Source organism: Mauremys mutica, chromosome 7 (genome assembly GCF_020497125.1).
Source record: "Mauremys mutica isolate MM-2020 ecotype Southern chromosome 7, ASM2049712v1, whole genome shotgun sequence".
Lineage (NCBI taxonomy): Eukaryota > Metazoa > Chordata > Testudines > Geoemydidae > Mauremys > Mauremys mutica.
In genome coordinates, this window is record NC_059078.1 from 126,153,631 (window position 1) to 126,175,051 (window position 21,421).

General features: G+C 65.2%; 1 protein-coding gene across 6 annotated transcripts in view; it reads left to right on the forward strand.

Moving 5' to 3' along the window:
* Positions 1-21,421, forward strand: part of LZTS2 (leucine zipper tumor suppressor 2) — a 37,483-nt gene that overhangs the window by 12,867 nt on the left and 3,195 nt on the right. For 2 of the 6 annotated variants that reach the window (XM_045024114.1, XM_045024116.1), the window contains exons 2-5: positions 908-978; positions 17,878-18,330; positions 18,635-19,225; positions 20,619-20,888. In XM_045024114.1, the coding sequence (XP_044880049.1) occupies positions 17,917-18,330; positions 18,635-19,225; positions 20,619-20,888 (1,275 nt within the window). In that variant the 5' untranslated portion in view covers positions 908-978; positions 17,878-17,916. Of the gene's footprint in view, positions 1-907; positions 979-9,432; positions 9,540-14,582; positions 14,880-17,877; positions 18,331-18,634; positions 19,226-20,618; positions 20,889-21,421 lie in introns of those variants that run through there. The other 4 variants (XM_045024118.1, XM_045024120.1, XM_045024115.1 and 1 more) reach the window with 3 other exon arrangements.

A 21,421-nucleotide genomic window follows, 5' to 3' on the forward strand; every position in this document is an offset into this window, starting at 1 on the left:
GTGCTGGGGGTGCCAGGGCTGTTGGGCTGCGGAAGCAGGGGTGTCAGGGTGTGAATAGAGCGTGTGCGGGGCCCTGCGTGCTGCAGGCCTCTCGCCCGTGGCCCTGGGGTGGGGCTGCACCAGGGGAGTGTTTGAGGCTGGCTCTTGGGGGGGAGCCGTTGCAAGCAGCGGAGAGGTCGCTGGAGCCTCCATCTCTGGGCCTGGGGCAGTTCTCCCAGCATGCCCTGACTGAATCCCTGTTCTACAGAGGGGAAACTGAGGCACATGTAGGGCAGGGTCACAAGGAGTGTGGCAGAACTGGGGATTGAACCTAACCTGCTGCCTTGGCTCAAGCTAATTCTTCCCGAGTGCAGCGAGTGCGACAGGTCTCAGCCCTGGTCCTCACGGGCTGGCGGTCACCGGACCCAGCCGTGGCTGCCTCTGTCTGGCAGCTTGGTGGCAAGGCCCAGGGATAGCTGGGGTGGGGCTAGAGGGGGCTGTTTAGGGAGCAGCCCCTCCAGGACCTAATGCCCCCTGGTTGGGTGCCAGGTGTGCCAGGGGAGCTCTGCCACGGGGGACAGGAGGAAGAGCAGGGGCTCTGGCCCCACCTGAGCTGGGCATGACAGGGTGAGTCATGGGGCTGCGGGTCGGGAGTGAGGGGCACCGGCAGAGCTGTGGGGCAGCAGGGTGAGGGGTCTCTCACGAGCTCCCAGTTCCCCCCTGGACGAAGCTCCCTGCCCTGAGCAGCGCAGTGACCAGGGTGAGCTGATCTCGTGGGTGGGCTGATGGACAAGGGGGATCCCCACACACCCACCTTCACCCCCCTGCCGTGTGCTGGGCTCGGGCCCCCTCCCCACGTTGCTGCCCCGGGGCCAGGATCCCTGGGTTGCCCCCTCCCTGGGTGATTTTCTGCCCTCCCCCCTTGCAGGAGGCCGTTGAGCTGCACTGGGGTGACCTGGATCTGAGCTGGCCGGGGCGGATGGGCAGCCAGCGCTGTTGGTGAGTCGGGGCTGCAGCCCCCCGGGACCCTCGGCTGTGGGGGTGGGGGAGTCCCACGGGTCTGGGGCTGCAGCCTGGCCCCAGGCTGTCCCACTGCAGAGCAGCCGTTGGCCCCAGCGATCCCCTGACCCGGTTCCCCTGAGGTTCCCCCGCCTCTTGGCCAGGCTCTTTGGGATGCATAGGGCCATCCACCCTCCCCCTCCCGGTGCCCGGTTCCCATGTGGCTCCCGGGGCGTCTGGGCCCGGCCCACGCGGGGTTAACGCTGGCGGGAGCAATTCTGTGGGTGGGGGTGGATGAGCAGCGCTGCCCCCTGCTGGATGGTGCCGCAGCGCCATGCGCAGCCCTGGGAGCCGAGCAGCTGGGGCTGACTGGGAATCCCAGGGGCACAGGGAGGGGAGACGGTGGGGTCCCTGCTGGGAGGCACTGGGGGGCTGGCAGGGTGGTGGGCGCAGAGGACCTGGTGGAGGGATACTGGGGGTACTGGCAGGGTGGCAGGGGTTTGGGGGTGCTGGCAGGGGGCACTGGGGGGGCTGGGGTCCCTGATGGGGGGGCACTGGGGTGCTGGTGGGGTGGTTGGGGCTGGCGGTCCTGGTGGGGGGGCACTGGGGGCCCTGGCGGGGGGACACTGAGCATGCTGCCGGGGTGGTGGGCACAGAGGACCTGGTGGTGGGGTACTGGAGGTACTGGCAGGGTGGCCGGGGTTTGCGGGTGCTGGCAGGGTGGTGGGGTCTGGGGACTCTGGCAGGGGGGTATTGGGGATGCTGGCAGGGGCTTGGAGCCCTGATGGGGGGTCCCTCGGGTCCCTGGCGGGGGGGCACTGAGGGTGCTGGTGGGGGGAGGGGGCTGGGGGCCCTGCATGTCCCATGTGCCTCTGGCCAGTGTCGCTCCTCTCCCTGCACGTGGGTGGATTGATTGGAGGTGGCAGCGAGGCGCTGGGCTCTGTGCTGCCAGGCCCGTGCCAGCTGCAGCCCTGGCTGCCGTGCGGTGTGAGAGCAGGCAGCCGAGTGTATGTGTGTGTGGGGGGTGGTCTGACCCCTCAGCTGGCGCACGTCACACGCCGGGCTCCTGGCGTGGGCTGAGGGGTGGGGGATGGGTGTGCCCAGTTAGGAATGTGTTCAGGGGTCGTGGGGGGGTTGTGAAATCCCCCCCCCCCAGTCCCAGCCTACGCCCCCCCTTCACTCCTGCACTGGAGCATCCATCCCCCATTGACCCACCACTGGTCGTCCCGCCCCATTAACACCCCCACTCCTCTCCTGCACCCTTAGGCTCCCTGGCCAGGCCTGGCGGCTCTCAGGGAAGGGGCTGTGGCTGGCGGGGGGTGAGCCGGGTCCCCAGCCCTGCCTGTGAGTGAGGCCGGCCGGGTGGGAGCTGGCCACGCTGTCAGGGCTGCTCCCTTCTCCCCTCTGCTGTGTGTCGGGGCAGCTGGGTCATGGGGCATCTCCTGGGGGCAGGAGGCACAGGTCACTACCCCCCGGAGCCCCAGTGCGGGGGCTGGGGTGCTGCACACACACCTGATCAAAGCAAAAGAGAGCTAGTGCTCCTCACTCCCGACCCGCAGCCCCTGCTAGCCCAGCCCTGGGTTCCTGCAGGCCACAGCTACCTACCGGCTGAAGGGGGCCTGTCTGGCCAGGCCGTTGGTCTGGGACTGTTGTCCAGGGTCTGGGCTCTGGAGAACTGCTGAGTCCTGGGAGGGTCCCTTGCCATGCAGGGGGTAGGGCTCTGGCAGGCAGGCGAAGGGCAGCAGGAATAACATTATAATCTCCCTGTGCTGGGCATCACGACCAGGGATAGAGCTGGCATCCTGCTGATCCATTCGAGCTAAAGGAGAATCCCCCTGAGGTGCCAGCAGTACAGGGCCTATGACACACTGGATCAGTTCCGATTCCATCCAGGAGAGGGCGGCTTTGCTCAGACACCCCAGCCAGCTCCCTCCTGCCTGAAGTAGTCCAAATTTGCGAATCTGCGGCGCGCGCAGCAAGGTGCCTCGGCGGAGGAGGGCGTTGGAGAAGCGAGTGGTTGGGGCGGGCAGAGGACAATGGGGAATTTGGAGGGTTTGGGGCTGCCTGGTTTCTCGGATTCTCCCGCGCTGGGAGCTGCTCTCGGCTCCGGCGATCGTTTTGCAGCGTGTGGGCAGGGAATGCCGGGGGAGGCGCCTCTTGGCTGTTATGACTCTACGGAATAAATAGAGCGACTGGAGAAAGAACAACTGTTCTCTTTGTGCCTCGCTCAGCCGTGTTCGAAGCCGAGGAGGAGTCTGGTCTTGTCCGCGGAGCTGCCCGGGTTTGACTTTAAATCGAGGTGGAACGTCGACAAGAGACCCCAGTTTCGCTGATTTCAGTGGGGCTGGGGCTAGATCCCTCTCCTGAGCTTTAACGAGTTCAGCCCCCTGCTGGTCAGTTTCCTCTGTCCCAGGAGAGCTGTTGGGGTGGGGGAGCTCTGCGCTCTCGGGTGACCCTCCCCAGACCTGAAGAAGGGCTCTGTGGCGCTCGAAAGCGTGTCCCCTCCACCACCAGCTGTGGAGCCAATAAAAGACGTTGCTCCTGACCCAAAGCCGGCTCGCCCCTTTGGCGCCAATGGGGACCTCCTCGCCTGTGTCAAGCTTGGCACGTTTCCAGACACAAAGGGTGAGGGCTTCCCCCAGCCAGGGCATGGAAGCGTCTCCGTGTGCAGCGTGCTCGAGTGGGTGTGTCTCCTTCATGCTCCCTTTGCTTTCCCGTGAAGCTGCTGTGGCTGAGGATGGGTTTGGCAGTGTGTTTTGGGTGGATTTCTGAGCGTTGTGCGTTATCTTTTAGATACTTGAGGCAGGCGGCGATGCCATCCTGGTGAGGGATGTTGGAGTATAGAGAGGTGACACCCATGGTGGTGAGGATGGGTTCTGAGGGCAGTTGTTAATGGTGCGAAGTTTCTGGAGGACGTCAGCTGTCCTGGAGGAAGCTGGCCCTTTGTGCGGTGAGTGGTTTGAGGCTGGTTTCCGTGAGTCCCGATACTCCTTCAGTCAGAGTGCTGCGACCAGATATGATTGGTCTGCTGGGTTCCCTTGTTTGTGTATCTTGGGAAGCACGTAGACGGTCCCTTTGATGTGGGCTTGTGACAGAAGCATGGAACCTGCACAACTCTGCATTATTGTCATGGGCATTGCAAGCACAGGACACACAATCCTCTGGTATTTGCAGAGCTGCAAGAAGAACCGAATCAGCGCGGAACATGATGATTGCTTAGAGGACAGATTGCTGGGGGACAGACCAAGATCCTATTCAAGGTTGTTGATGGCATTCACAGATCAGCAGCACACGGTGGACCACCACTTCTAGGCCTGAGAAATGAGCACTGACCAGGATTGCACCGTAATGTAGGCTTGGGACGATGAACGGTGGCTGCAGAACTTTTGGCAGTGGGAGGCCACGTTCCTGGATCTGTGTCCCAAGTTCACTTCAGCCCTCCAGCACAGGGGCATCAGAATGAGAGCTGTACTGACAGTGGAGAAGCAAGGGGCAGTCGTACTGTGGAAACTTACAACGTTGGATTGCTACCGGTCAGTGGGAATCATTTTGGAGTTGGAAAATCCACTATGGGGGCCATTGTCATGCAAGCACATGGGGCCATTAATCACCACCTGTTATGCCAGACTGAGAGTCTCAGCAACGTGTCGGACATAGTGGATGGATTTGCAGCAATGGGGGTTCCTGAACTGCTGTGGAGCAATAGATGGCATTCACATGCCTATTTTAGAACTAGTCCACCTTGCACAGAGTATGTCAACAGAAAGGGCTACTTTTCCATGGTTGTGCAGGCGCTGGTGGATCACCAGGGATGCTTCACTGACACGAACATTGGCTGATCAGGGAGGGTGCATGACACTTGCATCTTTAAGAACACAGGACTGTTCAGAATGCTACAAGCCGAGACCTTCCGTCCCGACCGGCGGATCACCATTGGCGATGTTGAACTGCCAATAATGGTCCTGGGGGCCAACCCCTTTCTCCCCTGGCTCATGGAACTGCATACTGGCCACCTCAACAGCATCAAGGAAAGATTCAGCTCCCAGCAGCTGAATGTGCTTTTGGTAGATTGAAGGGACGCTGGCGTTGTATACTCACAAGATTGGATCTCTGTGGGAAAAAAATCCCAGTGGTTATAGCTGCTTGCTGTGTCCTGCATAATATCTGTGAAGCAAAGGGGGAAAACTTGCCCCTAGGGAATAGGGAAGGGGAGAGTGGCTATCAGCTGAGTTTGAACAGTCAGATGTAAGTTCAGGGAGGCTTTGCAAGAGCACTTTAACAGTGAGCCACAGTAATACATTGTGATGGACTCTGCTCTACCTGGGGCTACCTGGGGGAGGGATAGCTCAGTGGTTTGAGCATTGGCCTGCTAAACCCAGGGTTGTGAGTTCAATCCTTGAGGAGGCCACTTAGGGATCTGGGGCAAAAATTGGTCCTGCTAGTGAAGGCAGGGGGCTGGACTCAATGACCTTTCAAGGTCCCTTCCAGTTCTAGGAGATTGGTATATCTCCTATTATTACCTATGTTTTGGGGCGTGTTAAGAATTGTGTGGTGCTTGGTGTACATGTATGAATATAATGCTGTCAATGCATCACATAATTTTGTTGTTCTTGCTGTACATTTATGATTATTACTGTCACTAATACTCTGAGTTGTCACACTGCACAGTAACAAGTACTGAAGTGGGTCTTTCATTGCTCTTTGCAGCATATGCTGGGAACGAAAAAAGAATTATTATTTTCCAAACAATAGAATTTTGGGTAACAAAACCAGGGCAAAGAAAAATCGGTGCAATTTACGAACAAATACATAAAAAAGTAATAAAGTAAGGAAATGGGGAAAGAACATTCATGTCCATTTAATCTACACATACAGCACCCATGGCTGTCACAGGTCAGTGTATGTCAAGCTGTGGCTGTCTGTGCTTTCTCCTGGTGTAGGTTGGTAGGGGTAGGTGTGTGGGCCCTGAGGCCATATGGAATGCTAAGCGGGGAGAGGGGTGTAGGGACTGCAATAGGAGTCGAGCCCAGGATTGTTGAATCTGGAGATCCCAAGAGTCTGAAGCATCTGCGCTTGCTGGCGGAGAAGCCCCGTTGTGTCCTGGTGCATTTCCCTCTCCTTGTCCTGCTGGGCGTTTCTTCTGTCCACTAATTCCTTCTCCAGGCTGTCTGCAATATTCACCCTCCTGCTCTTTGTTCATGCTCTGATGCAGCACCGGCTTGTAGGATCTCACTTAATGTGTCACCTCAACTCCTCTTCTTTCTTCTCATCATCTGGCTCAGGTGTTCCATGGGTGTGGAGAAGGAACCACTCAAGGCTGCAACGGCAGCAGCTATAGATAAAACACCCAGAGGTACCATTGTCACTATAGTCACAAGGGAAAGGGAAAGTTAGGGTTCAGAACTGCTTTCTCTTACTCCCCTTAAGTTTTAAACAAGACCTGCTTATTGACGCTTCTGCTTCAGAGGGCTTGTGCACGGCACCACTCGCGGTACTGGCCATGGTGAGTATGGGCCACCAGAGGCGAGGGGAATGAGGGGGGAATTTCACGTCTTGCAAGTCGTGAAGCGTGTCAGGCAATGGCACTGGATACTGGCCCTGTTTTCCACAGGTGATGGTGATTTTAGCCGATATAGCACTCCAGGGGAACGAGGGCACAGAGAGCACCTCTGCTGCTGGAGACCTGGAGCTGTCCAGGCCCGTATGCCGTTAACTTGTTTACTGCAATGGTGCCTGCTGAAGTTCTCACCGGTTGGCATGGGAAAGTGTCCTACCGTGGAGGAAGAAATAAAGCTGCCAGCCCTAGAAACCTTTGGGAGAGGATTGCAGAGAACCTCCCTGAAAGTTTCCTCAAGATCTCTCAGGAGGATTAAAAGGACATCCCTGTGTATATAAACAAACTGCTCCTCCACCCCCATTTAACTGTATAGGGGAACGAAAAGCAGATAACTCTACCTCTGTTTGTTGTAGCACTGCCTCTTCTAGTGCGACTCAATAAATGTGATGGGAAATACATTTGCACACTTGCCCATGGTTCCTTCCCCTTATCGGGCTCACACCTGCTCGGCTGCCAGGGCTGACTCGATTGTGGTGGAATCTCAGAGGTCCTGGCTCGTGTCATAGCTGGATCCCCTGGGCTCATGTCATCTATTTTCGTCCTCGCTGTTCATGCCAGGGGTCTGGGACTCATTCTCCTTGGAGGTATCTCCGATGCTCTGCGGGATGTGATGAGGTCTCCACCAAGTATGACACGCAGCTCTTTGTAAAAGCAGCAGGTCGGTGGCTCTGCTGTGGATCGAGTATTGGCCTTCTGATCTCCAGTAGCTCCTGTCTGCTCCGTGCCAGAGTGTGACCGGAGCGTACAGCCGGCCCGGTAGGGCAGTTGCACACAGTGGAGAGCGCGCTGGGCAACCAGGAAAAGGGATTTAAAATATGTGTGGGGTTTTAAAGAAGGGAGGGGGCCCTTCCGGTCTCTGTGACCCTTGAGCAGTGGAGTTCCCAACTGTGACCAGAGCGGTCAGTGTCCGGCATTGTGGGACAGCTGCTGGAGGACTTTGAGGGTTGACACAGGTAACCAGATCCAGGCAAGGCTGCTGATGTCCGTCTAACTTTGCAACGTAGCCCAGGCCGTAGCGGGGGCCGTGATGTCTGTTACGGATTTCACAGTGGAGGTTTTTCCCCCCTGAAGCAATTGAGGTAACGATCCAGTGTGCGGTTTCGCCTGCTGGGGGCGTCCAGTCGGCTGATGACTGTGAGCAGGGAAGTGAAGGAATTCTTGGAGGTGGTGGAAGAATTCTTCTGGCTCTCCGCACGTGAGGATGGTATCAGGTTGGTTCAGTCCTTTGAAGAGTGCAGATAGTTCCAGTCAGGGGCTGCCTGCAAGGGATGATTTCTGCTTTGAGATGGTCCCTTCTGGAGCACGTGGGGTGCAGGAGATGGTTCCCAGTGTCTCTGAAGTCTGTCTGCAGAGCTGTTCACCGTATCTGGAGTTGTGCGCAGTGGTCAGAGGGTGGTAATTGGCGAGTCCTCTGGGCATGATGTTTTGTTTCTTGCTTTTGCTCAGGAAGTCGATATCGCTGTTTAGCCTGGCTTCCTCCTTCTTCATCTTGTGACGTTTCCATTTTCAACAGCAAAATTCAATCTCTTCCCTAGTGGTTTTTAGGGTCGTGGTAGCTGGGTTGTTCACACGTCCAGCCTCGGGGGGTTTCCCAGCTGTTTTCAAGCTCCTGGGGAGAAAAGTCCATCTTAAACCGCACAGCCATTGTCTAATCGTCCTCTTGCTTGTCATTATCATGTACTGTGTGTATTATCACAGTGCGTAGCTGCTTGGATCGGGTCCCAGTGTGCTAGGGGCTGTACAGACACAGATCAAAAAGACAGTCTCTGCTCCACCTTACATCGAAGTGGTGCACAATCTCTAGTAACTCACAAACCTGTACAGGGATTTCCCTTGGACTTCCCACCCAGCAGCCCAGGATCAGCCATGGAACTATTCAGATTTCCTGGGGAATGAGATTCCAGCGACTGCCTCCTCCGACACGACCCTGCCACGAGGCCCCAGGCTCAGACTGAGCTCCCCAGGGGGTGCTGGGCCCTTTGCTCCTAGCGCACAGACAGAGACCAGAAGCACAAAGAGTCTAAGGCCAAAATTTTCAGTAGTGCCTCTGATTTCTGGGTGCCTGACTGGCACCTGTAGCTCCCACTGATTCCAGCTGGCAGGGGAGGTGCTCAGCACCCCGGAAAATCCAGCTCTAGGTGGGTCTTGTGACAGGCACAAATAAAACCCTGACGTCCCATCCCATAACTCTAACTTCTAGGCTATGGTGCCTCTCCTCCCCTGGGGGGGGCAGGCTCAGCCCATGGGTGCCTGACAGCACCCGCCTCGCCTGGCGCTGGGTGTTCCTGGGGTGGCAGTGACTCCCCCTTTCCCTCAAACCCGTGCTGTGCGTTCCAGGCGCCTGCTGTGAGAGGGGTGCTGTGTGACATGCGCTGGGGTTTCCCCTCTGATGCAGGGCAGCACCCCGTGGGGTGACACGAGTGTGGTCGTTCTCAGCCAGAGGGCATGGCAGTGGGCTCGGGATGGGGAGGCTCCCAGTGGAGTTCCAGGTGTGTGAGGTGCTTTGTGCATGTCCTTGGGCAAGTCGCTTAGCCTCTCCGTGCCTCGGTTTCCCTATCTGTACCATGGGGACAATAGCCCTGCCCTGCCCTGCCTGCTAGAGGGTGTTGCTCCCTGGGGGGGAGCAGGAAGAGGGTGTTGCTCTGTGGGGGGGCCGCAGTGGAGTTCATGGGGCAGTGGGGGGGGGTAGGGCAGCGTGGTGTGGGGGGCAGGGGGCGTGGCCGAGCGGGGCTGGGGGAGGGGCCGGTCCGAGCAGGGGGCGGTGCCTAGCAGGACGGGGGCGTGGCCGAGCGCGGCTGGGGCTGGTCCGGGGGCGGGGCCTAGGCGAGCTGGGGGCGGGGCCGATTCCAGCCGGCGGACGGGCCGGGCCGGGCCGAGCCAGGGGAGCCGAGCGGGCGGGGCTGCGGGGCCGCCCGGCGTCGCGACATGGAGGCGGCCGGCGAAGGTGGGTGCGGGGGGGACCCGCCGGGGCGCGGGGAGCAGCAGGTGGGGCGGCCTGAGCGCCAAGGGGCCGGGAGCCAGGCCCTGCCCCCCCGCGTCCTCTGGATCCCCCCCGCCTGCCCCCCCCCCGCGTCCTCTGCCCCCCCGCCTGTCCCCCCCGTCCCCTGCCCCCCCCGCGAACTCTGCCCCCCCGCCTGCCCCCCTGCCCCCCCGCCCCGCCCCGCGTCCTCTGCCCCCCGCCTGCCCCCCCCGTCCCCTGCCCCCCCGCGAACTCTGCTCCCCCTCCTGCCCCCCCCGGCGTCCTCTGCCCTCCCGCCTGCCACCCCCCCCGCGTCCTCTGCTCCCCCTCCTGCCCCCAGTCCCCCCATGTCCTTTGCCCCCCCCCGCCCCAAGCCCCCCCGCGTCCTCAGCCCCCATTTCCCCCTCCCCCGGGGCCGGCTGCCCCATTGCACCCGCGCGGGGGTGCTGGGCTGCGGGAGTCCCGCCTTAATGCCGGGCTGGGGCTGGGGCTGGGAGGCCCCGTGGGACCGCGAGCCGCCGGGGCTGGACAGTGGGGGGCGAGGGGGCTGGAGGTGCTGGTCTGGTCTGTGCATGGTGGGGGTCCCTGGGGTGACGGGGTGGAGGTGCGAGGCTGGTCCATGTGGGGGGCACAGAAGGGCTGGAGGTGCGAGGCTGGTCCGTGCGAGGCGGGGGGCGCACGTGGGGCTGGAGGCGCGAGGCTGGTCCGTGCGAGGCGGGGGGCGCGGGGGGCTGGAGGTGCGAGGCTGGTCCGTGCGAGGCGGGGGGCGCGGGGGGCTGGAGGCGCGAGGCTGGTCCGTGCGCCCCACCGCGCACGTGGGGCTGGAGGTGCGAGGCTGGTCCGTGCGCGGGGGGGGGCGCGGGGGACTGGAGGTGCGAGGCTGGTCCGTGCGAGGCGGGGGGCGCGGGGGGCTGGAGGTGCGAGGCTGGTCCGTGCGCGGTGGGGGGCGCGGGGGGCTGGAGGTGCGAGGCTGGTCCGTGCGAGGCGGGGGGCGCGGGGGGCTGGAGGTGCGAGGCTGGTCCGTGCGCGGTGGGGGGCGCGGGGGACTGGAGGTGCGAGGCTGGTCCGTGCGAGGCGGGGGGCGCGGGGGACTGTAGGTGCAAGGCTGGTCCGTGCGCCCCACCGCGCACGGGGGGCTGGAGGTGCTGGTCTGGTCCGTGCGCGGTGGGGGGCGCGGGGGGCTGGAGGCGCGAGGCTGGTCCGTGCGTGGTGGGGGGCGCGGGGGGCTGGAGGCGCGAGGCTGGTCCGTGCGCGGTGGGGGCACCGGATTGCCCCGGGATGCCCGGGCTGGCAATGTGCTGTTAGATGCTGTTTATCTGTGGAGTTGGTGCCAGGTGGCCGTGGGGAGCCCGGCTCAGGGGCAGGCCCGTGTGCCTGTCTCTGTCCTGGGGGCTGCGGCCAGCCATGCTCTGCGAGGCTCCCAGTGGGGCTGGGGCATCCCCCCGGCATGGCGCAGCCCCCCGGAGCCGCCCGCGTGGTTCCCCTGACGCAGCCTGGCCTCGCGCCACGTGCCAGGCCTGGGAAAGCTGCCGGCACCGAGCGGCAAGTGGGGGCTCCGTGCCAGAGGCTCCTCCGAGCCCCCTGGGGCCGGCCGGCCGCAGAGCCCCCCACGCCTGCAGGGGGAGGGTGCTGGTCGGGGTGGAGCCGATGGGTCCCAATGGGAAGGGCCCATAGTCTCTCGCTGTCCACCCCCGGCCGGCGCAGCCTGGGCCCCTTGGCACCCGAGGGTGGCACGGGGCCGGGCGGCTCCGAGTGGAGCAGGGGCCTGGGAGCTGGGGGAGGCTCCAGGTGCTGGGATCGGGCTGGGCCGGGGGCCGACCCCAGCGACGGGCAGGGCCTGAGCCCGGCGTGGCCCCGGAGCACGGGAGGAGCCCTGTCAGCTGGGCCCCAGAGCCCCAGGCTGAGCAAAGCCCTGGCAAGGGGGCAGCGCGGGAGAGGCTGGGTTTGGGAGGTGGGGCTGGGCCAGACCCCCCAGCTCCCGTTACTGATGTCGGGGGGTCAGGCTGCGGGGGGTGAAGTCGCCATCGGTAGCTCTGGCTGGGCTGTGGGGGGCCCTGTGATGGGCACCGGTAGGTCTGGCTGGGCTGTGGGGGGCCCTGTGATGGGCACTGGAAGGTCTGGCTGGGCTGTGGGGGGCCCTGTGATGGGCACTGGAAGGTCTGGCTGGGCTGTGGGGGGCCCTGTGATGGGCACTGGAAGGTCTGGCTGGGCTGTGGGGGGCCCTGTGATGGGCACTGGTAGGTCTGGCTGGGTCTGGCTGGGCTGTGGGGGGCCCTGTGATGGGCACTGGAAGGTCTGGCTGGGCTGTGGGGGGCCCTGTGATGGGCACTGGAAGGTCTGGCTGGGCTGTGGGGGGCCCTGTGATGGGCACTGGAAGGTCTGGCTGGGCTGTGGGGGGCCCTGTGATGGGCACTGGAAGGTCTGGCTGGGCTGTGGGGGGCCCTGTGATGGGCACTGGAAGGTCTGGCTGGGCTGTGGGGGGCCCTGTGATGGGCACTGGTAGGTCTGGCTGGGCTGTGGGGGGCCCTGTGATGGGCACTGGAAGGTCTGGCTGGGCTGTGGGGGGCCCTGTGATGGGCACTGGGAGGTCTGGCTGGGCTGTGGGGGGCCCTGTGATGGGCACCGGTAGGTCTGGCTGTTGGGGACATGGTTCCTGGGCCATCCCCTGGGCAGCTGGCCGGGCCGGGCCGGACTGTCCGCCTGCCCTGCAGAGTGGGGTGCCCACGGTGTGTTGGGGGGCAGTGACTGGAGCACTGGTGCCAGGCCCCCTCCCCACTGACGGGCCCCATGGGGGGGCAGCTCTGCAGGGTTCCCTTGGTGCAGACGGGCAGTGGTTGGGGGTCGGATATGTTGGGGACCCAGGGACTGGCCCTGCTGGGCCCTGCTCTCCCCGTTCCCCCCCCTCCTCCCCCGTGCTTGGGCTCAGCGCCCTTGTGACTTTCTTCCCAGGCCTCGACCCCCCGCGGGGTAGGAGAAGGGACGCTGGGGGAGAGGTTCCTGAGGAGCCTGGCCTGACTAACCCCCCCCCCCACGTGGACCCCCGGGGACTCCTCGTGCAGAGACGCAGCAGCCGAGCCTGCGCCTGGAACGCACTGGGCTTTGTCCTCCCAGCCTGGGGAAATAGGCCGCGCAGGGGAGGGGCACGTGGGCTGGTCGGGGGGACAGGCTGCTCCGTGGCTGGATGCAGCCTCCCACCAGCCCACGTGCTCCTGGGGGAGGCTCACGGCCTGGGGGCCCAGGGTGTCTGCACGGTTCGGAGCCTGGCTTGGGAAGCTCTGGGCCGGATCCCGGCCCAGCCCGCAGAGCAGAGAACCCAGCGGGCGGCTCTGCACTCGGCCCCTCAGCCCCAGACCCCGGCAAGCTCACACGTGCAATGAGCTCGGTGGGTCTCTGCTAGTAACTCACCTGCCGACTGTGCCCTTCCCGGCTACCGCCTGGCAGGCACCATGGTCACCTCTGCGCAAGAGAGGCCCAGGGGGCTGCGGGTCGGGACTGAGGGGCACCGACAGAACTCAGGGGAGGGGAGCCCAGGGCTGGGCTAGCAGGGGCTGCGGGTCGGGAGTGAGGGGCACCGGCAGAGCTGGGGGTGGGGGGCGGGGCTGGGCCATTAGGGGGCTGCGGGTCGGGAGTGAGGGGCACCGGCAGAGCTGGGGGTGGGACCCCAGGGCTGGGCTAGCAGGGGGCTGCGGGTCGGGAGTGAGGGGCACCGGCAGAGCTGGGGTGGGGGGTGGGGCTGGGCCATTAGGGGGCTGCGGGTCGGAAGTGAGGGGCACTGGCAGGCCTGGGCTAGCAAGGGGCTGTGAGTTGGGAGTGAGGGGCACCGGCAGAGCTGGGGGTGGGGGGCGGGGCTGGGCCATTAGGGGGCTGCGGGTCGGGAGTGAGGGGCACCGGCAGAGCTGGGGGTGGGACCCCAGGGCTGGGCTAGCAGGGGGCTGCGGGTCGGGAGTGAGGGGCACCGGCAGAGCTGGGGTGGGGGGCGGGGCTGGGCCATTAGGGGGCTGCGGGTCGGGAGTGAGGGGCACCGGCAGAGCTGGGGGTGGGACCCCAGGGCTGGGCCATCAGGGGGCTGCGGGTCGGGAGTGAGGGGCACCGGCAGAGCTGGTGGGGGGAGGGGGCGGGCCTGGGCTAGCAGGGGCTGCGGGTCGGGAGTGAGGGGCACCGTCGGAGCTGGGGGTGGGACTCCTGGGCTGGGCCATCAGGGGGCTGCGGGTCGGGAGTGAGGGGCACCGGCGGAGCTGGGGGTGGGACCCCAGGGCTGGGCTAGCAGGGGCTGCGGGTCGGGAGTGAGGGGCACCGGCGGAGCTGGGGGTGGGACTCCTGGGCTGGGCCATCAGGGGGCTGCGGGTCAGGAGTGAGGGGCACCGGCAGAGCTGGTGGGGGGGAGGGGGCGGGCCTGGGCTAGCAGGGACTGCGGGTCGGGAGTGAGGGGCACCGGCGGAGCTCAAGGGAGGGGACCCCAGGGCTGGGCCATCAGGGGGCTGCGGGTCGGGAGTGAGGGGCACCGGCGGAGCTGGGGGTGGGACCCCCGGGCTGGGCCATCAGGGGGCTGCGGGTCGGGAGTGAGGGGCACCGGCGGAGCTGGGGGTGGGACCCCAGGGCTGGGCCATCAGGGGGCTGCGGGTCGGGAGTGAGGGGCACCGGCAGAGCTGGTGGGGGGGAGGGGGCGGGCCTGGGCTAGCAGGGGCTGCGGGTCGGGAGTGAGGGGCACCGGCAGAACTCAGGGGAGGGGAGCCCAGGGCTGGGCCATCAGGGGGCTGCGGGTCGGGAGTGAGGGGCACCGGCAGAACTCAGGGGAGGGGAGCCCAGGGCTGGGCCATCAGGGGGCTGCGGGTGGGGAGTGATGGGCCATCAGGGGGCTGCGGGTCGGGAGTGAGGGGCACCGGCGGAGCTCAGGGGAGGGGACCCCAGGGCTGGGCCATCAGGGGGCTGCGGGTTGGGAGTGAGGGGCACCGGCGGAGCTGGGGGCGAGAGGTGACGCAGGCTCCCACGCCTGCCGGGGCAGCTGGGGGTTGTCTCTTGGCAGGCGTCTCTGGCTCTGCTCCACAGGCTGGTGAAATGGGAACGGGCCCAGCTGCTCGCGTCGTGTCAGCGTCACTGAGTCTGTTCCAGGCCGATGGGCTTCTACCTTGATAGCTTCAGCCGATGCCTCCCCTGCCCTGGAGGGAGATGAGACGGGTGGGGGAGGGGAGGTCTCACCCATCCCCCTCCCTTGCTGGAGGGGACCCTGGCTGGGCTGGGGGTCAGGGGAGCCGTTGGCCCGGAGCTAATGCAGGAGACCCCAACTGCCAGACAAACGCAGCCGGGAGCAAAGCACGCTGGGCCGGGGTGAGATTGATAGGGGCCGGGGGGGCCATGGGAGATGCAGGCCGGGGTATGGGGGTTGTGAGCCTGAGGGATGGTCTCCCGGGGGACGGGTGGGGAGCCCAGCGCAGGGACTGACCGGCCCGGGCCGAGGGGGGGGGCGTGTTCAGTCTCCCAGCGCTGGGCCTGGCAGCCCCTTTTACAGGTGGGGAAACTGAGGCACGGAGCGTGGGAGGGTCCTAAGCCATGTGCTCAGACCACCAGCCCCTCCCCGCCTGGGATGGCTGCGTCCTGCCGGTACAGTGACCCTAACTGAATGATGCCAGTGGGCAGGGCCCCACGGCATTGACTCTGGGTGCAGCACCCCTGGGTCTCCTGGCAGGGCTGGGGGGCTCCCTAACTCTGCCAAGCGGCATCGTGGGGCCCCCTCGTGGGGCATGGCGGGGGCCATTCTACGGCATGGCCGGTCAGTGTGTGTGTGGGGGTTACGACAGAGCGCAGGCCCTGCAGGGGGGAGGGACAGGCAGGTGCGGCGGGGGGCAGCGGGTTGGGATTGGGGGGTACTCGCAGAGCTGGGGGGGGGAGGGGGACCCTTGTCCTGCACTTGGCATCTGTCTCAATCCCTTGCTTCCCTGCTGAGCCAGCACCTGCTATAGGAGTGGGGGGGGCGGGGGTCGCTCTGGGTCCATGATCATCCCTGGTAACTCTGTGTGTCCCTCATGGGCCCTAGTGCTTGGGGAGGCAGGAATGGCTCTTAAAGGGACAGGCCCTGCCCAGCTGGGCCACTGGCTGGTCTCCAGGGATTCCTCAAACTCATTTCTCGGGCCTTGTAGTTTCCTGATTGGCCTTTTCGTCTGTCTAGCTCCTTGTAGGGCCCGGATTTACCCTCCCACCCACCCACACCCCTGTTGCGAGGGAGGGAGTGGTGATCCCCATTTTGCAGGTGGGGAAACCGAGGCACAGAATGATTCAGTGACACACCCGAGGTCACACGATGAGTCAGTGGCAGAGACGGGACTTGACCCAAAGTCTCCTGAGTCCCAGCTCGCTGATTTGTAAATGGCCGGCTGGACTCCGGGGCGCATCCTGCCCCACGTGGTCCCTGGGTGACGGTGTCCTGTCTCCTCGCCCTCCCTGGGGCTTTGACACACAGAAGGCTGGAGGGGGGGGGGTTATAAATGTGACTGAAGAGATTCACGAGCAGCTGCTGCCCCCTGTGCGCTTGGCTGTGGGGGGGGGGGGGGGATCAGCTCACGGGTTCCCTTAACTCCCCACCCCCCCGATGAAAACCCTTCCTGCTGAGACTGTCCTCCCCCGGGGCCGGTCTCGGGCTGGGCCTGTGGGTGGAGGTTCTGGGGCGCTCGGTTCGGCTCAGCCGGCCCAGCCGTGAGTTGGGATCCGGGCGCCCCCCAGTTTCTGGGCTGTTGGTTCAAGCGTGGCTCTGCCAGGGGCATTTCCAGGAAAACCGGCTCTTTTGTCTCCTCCGAGTTGACTGGCTGCGGCTGGATTCTTGCTCCCTAATCCGCGCCCGGCCCAGGCCGGTTGCCGGGCGATGCTGGTTATGCCGGGAACAGGAGGACCCTGACATCAGAGGGGGAATGCGGCAGCAGGAGCCGGGCCAGGGCCGAAGATCCGGCTTCCGTGCAAACGCCCGTGGCAGTGGGGGAGGGCGTGGGGCTGGTTTAAAGAGCTGCTCTGTGCCCGGTGGCTGGGCTGGGCGAGGAGGAGTCGGGCTCCGCTCCGGATGTGTCCAGGCCTCAGACCCGTCGCTGGTGCAGGGAGCCAGTCCCAGCATGGTGGGGTCCCCGCTCAGCGACCCTCGCCCATGGCTGGCGGGGTGGGGAGAGCAGACTGCGGCGGGGGCCGCCTCAATTCACCAGGCAGGGAGGCTGGCTTGTGCCACTGGCATATGGGAGCCCCTGGGGCGTGGGGCAGAAGCTGAGCTCTGCAGAGAGCTGGTGGGAGGCGGGGGGTGCGAGTGGGGGCCATGCAGGGGGGGGGGTGGAGCAGTGCAGGACGGGGCTATGCAGAGGCGGGGGGGGAGGGCGCTGGGGTGGAGCGGTCGCCTCGGGGGCACGGGGAGGAGCTCCCCCCACCCAGCAGGCACGTGTGGCACCGCGGCTGGTGGGGACCCGGCTGGAGCGGGAGGAGGTTGTGCCAAGCGCGTCCCGACTCTCTCCTGGCGCCGGCGCTTGGCGAGCCCAGGGCACAGAGTGGGGTTCGGGGGCACCCACCTGCGATGCCCCATGTCAGCTCCGCGCCGCGCGTCACAGGAGAGCGGCTCGGCGGGGCCGGGCCTGCCCTGGGGGGCCCCAGTGGGAAGGGAAATCTGCTCGCGGGGGCGGGGGAGCTGCCATGGTCCTTGCCTGTTAGATCGGCCAGGCCAGGCCAAAATTGGTCCCATGAGCTGCCCCCCCCCCCATCTAGCCCATCCCCCGCCCCCCCGGTCAGGGCTGGATTGTTTGCCCCCAGGGGCTCGGTCTCATCCAGGACTAGATACCCGAGCAAAGGCCCCTGCCCCCCTTTCCCTGGGGGATCCCCCCACCCGGGAGCTTCTCCGGGAGAGTCTGTTGTGTTTCCCCTTTCTCAGTGTAACCCCGTTTCGCTCAGCTCTGCCGGTGCCCCTCACTCCCGACCCGCAGCCCCTGCTAGCCCAGCCTGGGCTTCCCCCCAGCTCTTCCAGTGATGGGGCAGTGATGGGGCAGTTTCCCTGGCAGTTGGGCAGTGGGGGGCTGGCGATATTGGGGGTGGGGAGTAAGTGCCAGTGGTGGTGTCCCCACAGGTGAGGGTATGGGAACAGTGCCCCCCCAGGCAGATGGTGGGATGGAGTCCCTAGCAGGTGGGCGATAGGGGGGTGGGGAGCGGTGCCCCTGCAGGAGGGCGGTGGGTGAGGGGGGGACAGTGCCCCTGCAGGTGGGTGGGGAGCGGTGCCCCTGTGAGAGGGCGGTGGGTGAGGGGGGCAGCGGTGCCTGCGGTCTCCATCCCAGAGGGGCTCAGTGCTGGTTTCCCTCTCTCCCTGCAGGCTGCCTGCGTGGTCGCCCCCGTCTGAGCCCCTCACACCATGGCCATAGTGCAGACCCGGCCCATCTCCATCGAGCCTGCTTCTGAGGCGGCCACCCAGCTCCGCGCCGGCGCCCGCTCGCCCGCCTCTGCCCGCGGCGCCATGGGGAGCGTTAGCAGCCTCATCTCCGGCCGCCCCTGCCACGAGCGGCCGTGCAAGGCCGCGCCCGGCCCCTTCCGCCAGCAGGACGGGCTGCTCCAGGCCGGCCCCCTCCAGGGGCTGCCCCCCGCCAAGCCCTGCTCCGGCCCGGCGCCCGGGGGCGGCGCCTACGCCAGCGAGGACTTCTGGGCTGAGGCCGTGTCCCCCGTCAGCCCCTGCAGCGATGCCGAGGAGCCGCGGGACGATCGGGCTCGGAGCAGCAACATCCAGGGGCCGCCCCCGAGGCTGGTCCCCGTCTCCGGGCAGCTGGAGAAGGTGAAGATTGGGGGGAGAGGGGGGTACATGTGGCTGGGCTGAGTTCATCCCCTTCCGGGCCAGGCCGTTGGGGCATCTGGGTTGGGCGTCCCGCCTCCAGCAGTCACCATGGCTCTGGAGAAATGGCCCCTCTCCCCAGCGATACACCTGACCTGTTCAATCGGCCATGGGGCGGGGAGGGCTAGTTACTTCCTGACCCCCGGCCGTGGGCTTCCACCCTGGCGCACCACGGTGCTTTCCCCTCCTTACTTGGTATTTGTGGTGCCAGCAGGTAGCCCCACGGTCTCTGCTCTGTGCCTTTCAGAACGTCGAGAAGACCCTGATCCGCCCGACGGCTTTCAAGCCGGTCGTGCCCAAGGGCAGGAACTCCTCGCTGCCGGGCTCCGTGGTGCTGCGGCCCGGGGCGTCGGCGCTCCCCGAGAGCCAGGCCAGCCTCGCCCACCTGCTAGGTGGCACCGCCGCGGCCAGCGCCGAGAAGCACCACTCCCTGAGCTGCCGTCACAGCGCCCACTCGGGCACCCTGTCGGACTCGGGGCGCAATTCCCTCTCCAGCCTGCCCACCTACAGCACGGGCTGCAGCCAGCCGCCGGAGCCGGGCAGCATCTCCATGGGCCACCTCAGCCTGGACAGTCACGGCGGGTACCCGGAGCGGGGCTCCCGGGGCCTGGCTGGCCCCTCCAACTCGGACAGCGGGCGCTCCTCCTCCAGCAAGAGCACGGGGTCCCTCAGCGGGCGGGGCCCCCCCTCCTCCGACGGCGGCTCCTGCGCCCGCTCGCCCGTCGAGGGCGACGAGGCGCTGCTCGTCCGCGAGCTGGAGGAGAAGCTGCGGGAGCGGGAGGCGGAGCTGCAGCACCTGCGCCAGAGCCTAGACGAGAACGAGGTGGCCATCTGCCAGGTACCCGGCACGGTGGGCCGGCGGGAGAGCCCGGCGACTCCCAGTCCTGCCGCCGCGGGCAGCCGGAGGCGCTGGGTGTGTCTGCGGGGGGCTGGGCACGTGGGTGGCAATTGGACACTAGGAGGTGTCTGCTGTGGGGGGGTGTGTGCATGTGGGGGCGATTGGGAAGGATGGACGGGCCAGTTGGGGGGCGAAGAGAAGGGGACATGAGGCTGGAGCGGAGGTGGGGCTGGGGTGCATGAGGGGCTGGGGGAGAGGTGCCCAATAACCGGGGGAGGGGCGTTGGTGTTTGAAGGGCTGAGGTGGGGGCTGGGCAGGTGGCAGGCTGGTGTATTTGGCGCCCGATCGCTGTGAGCGCCCCCTAGGGGTGCAGGCAGTAAATGCCTTCCCCGCTCTGGAGCTCCCCCTGCTGGAGCTGCTGTAACCTGGGCAGAGCTGTGCTGGCTTCCCGGCCGCGCTGGGGTGCAGGTGGGCAGGGGCACCGCAGGCCTGGCCTGAGAGTGCCAGTGCTGAGTGTGGGCTCCTCGGGGGGCAAAGGCAGGCACGACGCAGGTCTCAGGGTTGTCTGTGGGGCCCCATGTTCTCAGTGTGAACAGGCAGCCCGTGAAGCCTACAACACCCAGCATGCCCAGCGCAACCTCCTGCGGCGTAGCCATGGCACTGCAGTGCATGCTGGGAGCTGTAGTCTTGGTGAGCCACAGCTCCACGTGTGCTCAGGCCCTGGGGGGTGTAATGCATGCTGGGAGCTGTAGTCTTGGTGGGCTATGTCTCTGCATGTGATCAGGCCTGGGAGATGCAATGCATGCTGGGAGCTGTAGTCTCTGTGAATTGCACTTTTGCATGTGCACCGGCCCAGGAGATGCAATGCATGCTGGAAATTGTAGTTTTGATGAGCTATGTCTCTACATGCACAGGCCTGGGCGACACAATGCTTGATGGGAGCTGTAGTCTCTGAATCACATCTTAACATATGCTCAGGCCTGGGAGATGCAATGCATGATGGGAGCTGTAGTCTTGATGTGCCATCTCTACATGCCCTCAGGCCTTGGTGGTGCAATGTATGCTGGGAGCTGTAGTCTCCTGAACCACATGTCCTCAGGCCTGTGTGACGCAATGCATGATGGGAGCTGTAGTCTATGTGAACTGCATCTCCACATGTGCTCAGGCCTGTGTGACGCAATGCATGATGGGAGCTGTAGTCTATGTGAACTGCATCTCCACATGTGCTCAGGCCTGAGCAATGCAATGCATGCTGGGAGTTGTAGTGGGTGCAGTGTTAGCGGAGGACGGTTGCGATCAGGTGCAGCCCATGGGCTGCGCTGGGTCTGCGGGGCAGAACTTGGAGCCTGTGGCCACGCGGGGCCCCCCGGGTGACGCTCCTCCCCCGCCCCAGGTGTACGAGGAGAAGCAGAAGCGCTGTGAGCAGGAGATGGAGGAGCTGCGGCAGGGCTACGCCTCCCAGGTCAAGCAGGCGGCGCAGAAGGCCCAGCGCACGCAGCAGGTGCTGCAGCTGCAGATCTTCCAGCTGCAGCAGGAGAAGAAGAAGCTGCAGGAGGACTTTGCCCAGCTGCTGCAGGAGCGCGAGCTGCTGGAGAAGAGGTGCGCCTCCTTCGAGCGCGAGCAGACCGAGCTGGGGCCGCGGCTGGAGGAGACCAAGTGGGAGGTGAGCCGGGACCAGGTGGGACGGGGCCCCTGGCTCCAATCGCAGCTGGCCGGGGCCCTTGGAGCCCTGATTGTGAGACTCGCGGGGCTCCGCCAAGAGAAGGTCGAGGGGGGACTCGATCTCAGTCTCGAAACCCCCACCTGGGGAACAGATACCCGATAGTGGCCCGTCGGGGCGTGACACCCTTCGACGGCTGGCAGGTGATGCTAGCCAGCCAAGGCGGACGTTTGCACGGGGAGGGGAGTTCACCGTCGGAGCCGTTCCCCCAGGGCTGTGCCGGATTCTCCACCCCGGCAGTTTTGAATGATTGTCTCTGACTGTGAGATCTGCCCTAGGAGTGACCTCAGGGCTGGGGGACCCTCCAGGCATGGCAGGGGCCAGGCCAGACCTGTTGGCATCCGGCTGGGACCCCGCCCCGGGGAGCTCAGACTCGAGGGCTCTCCAAGCAGGTGCCCGGCTGCTCTGGTTCTGCGGCTCGGCCTCGCCCGTCGGGGTGGAGTGGGGCTGGTCCGGTGGGGCTTGGTTCCGAAGGC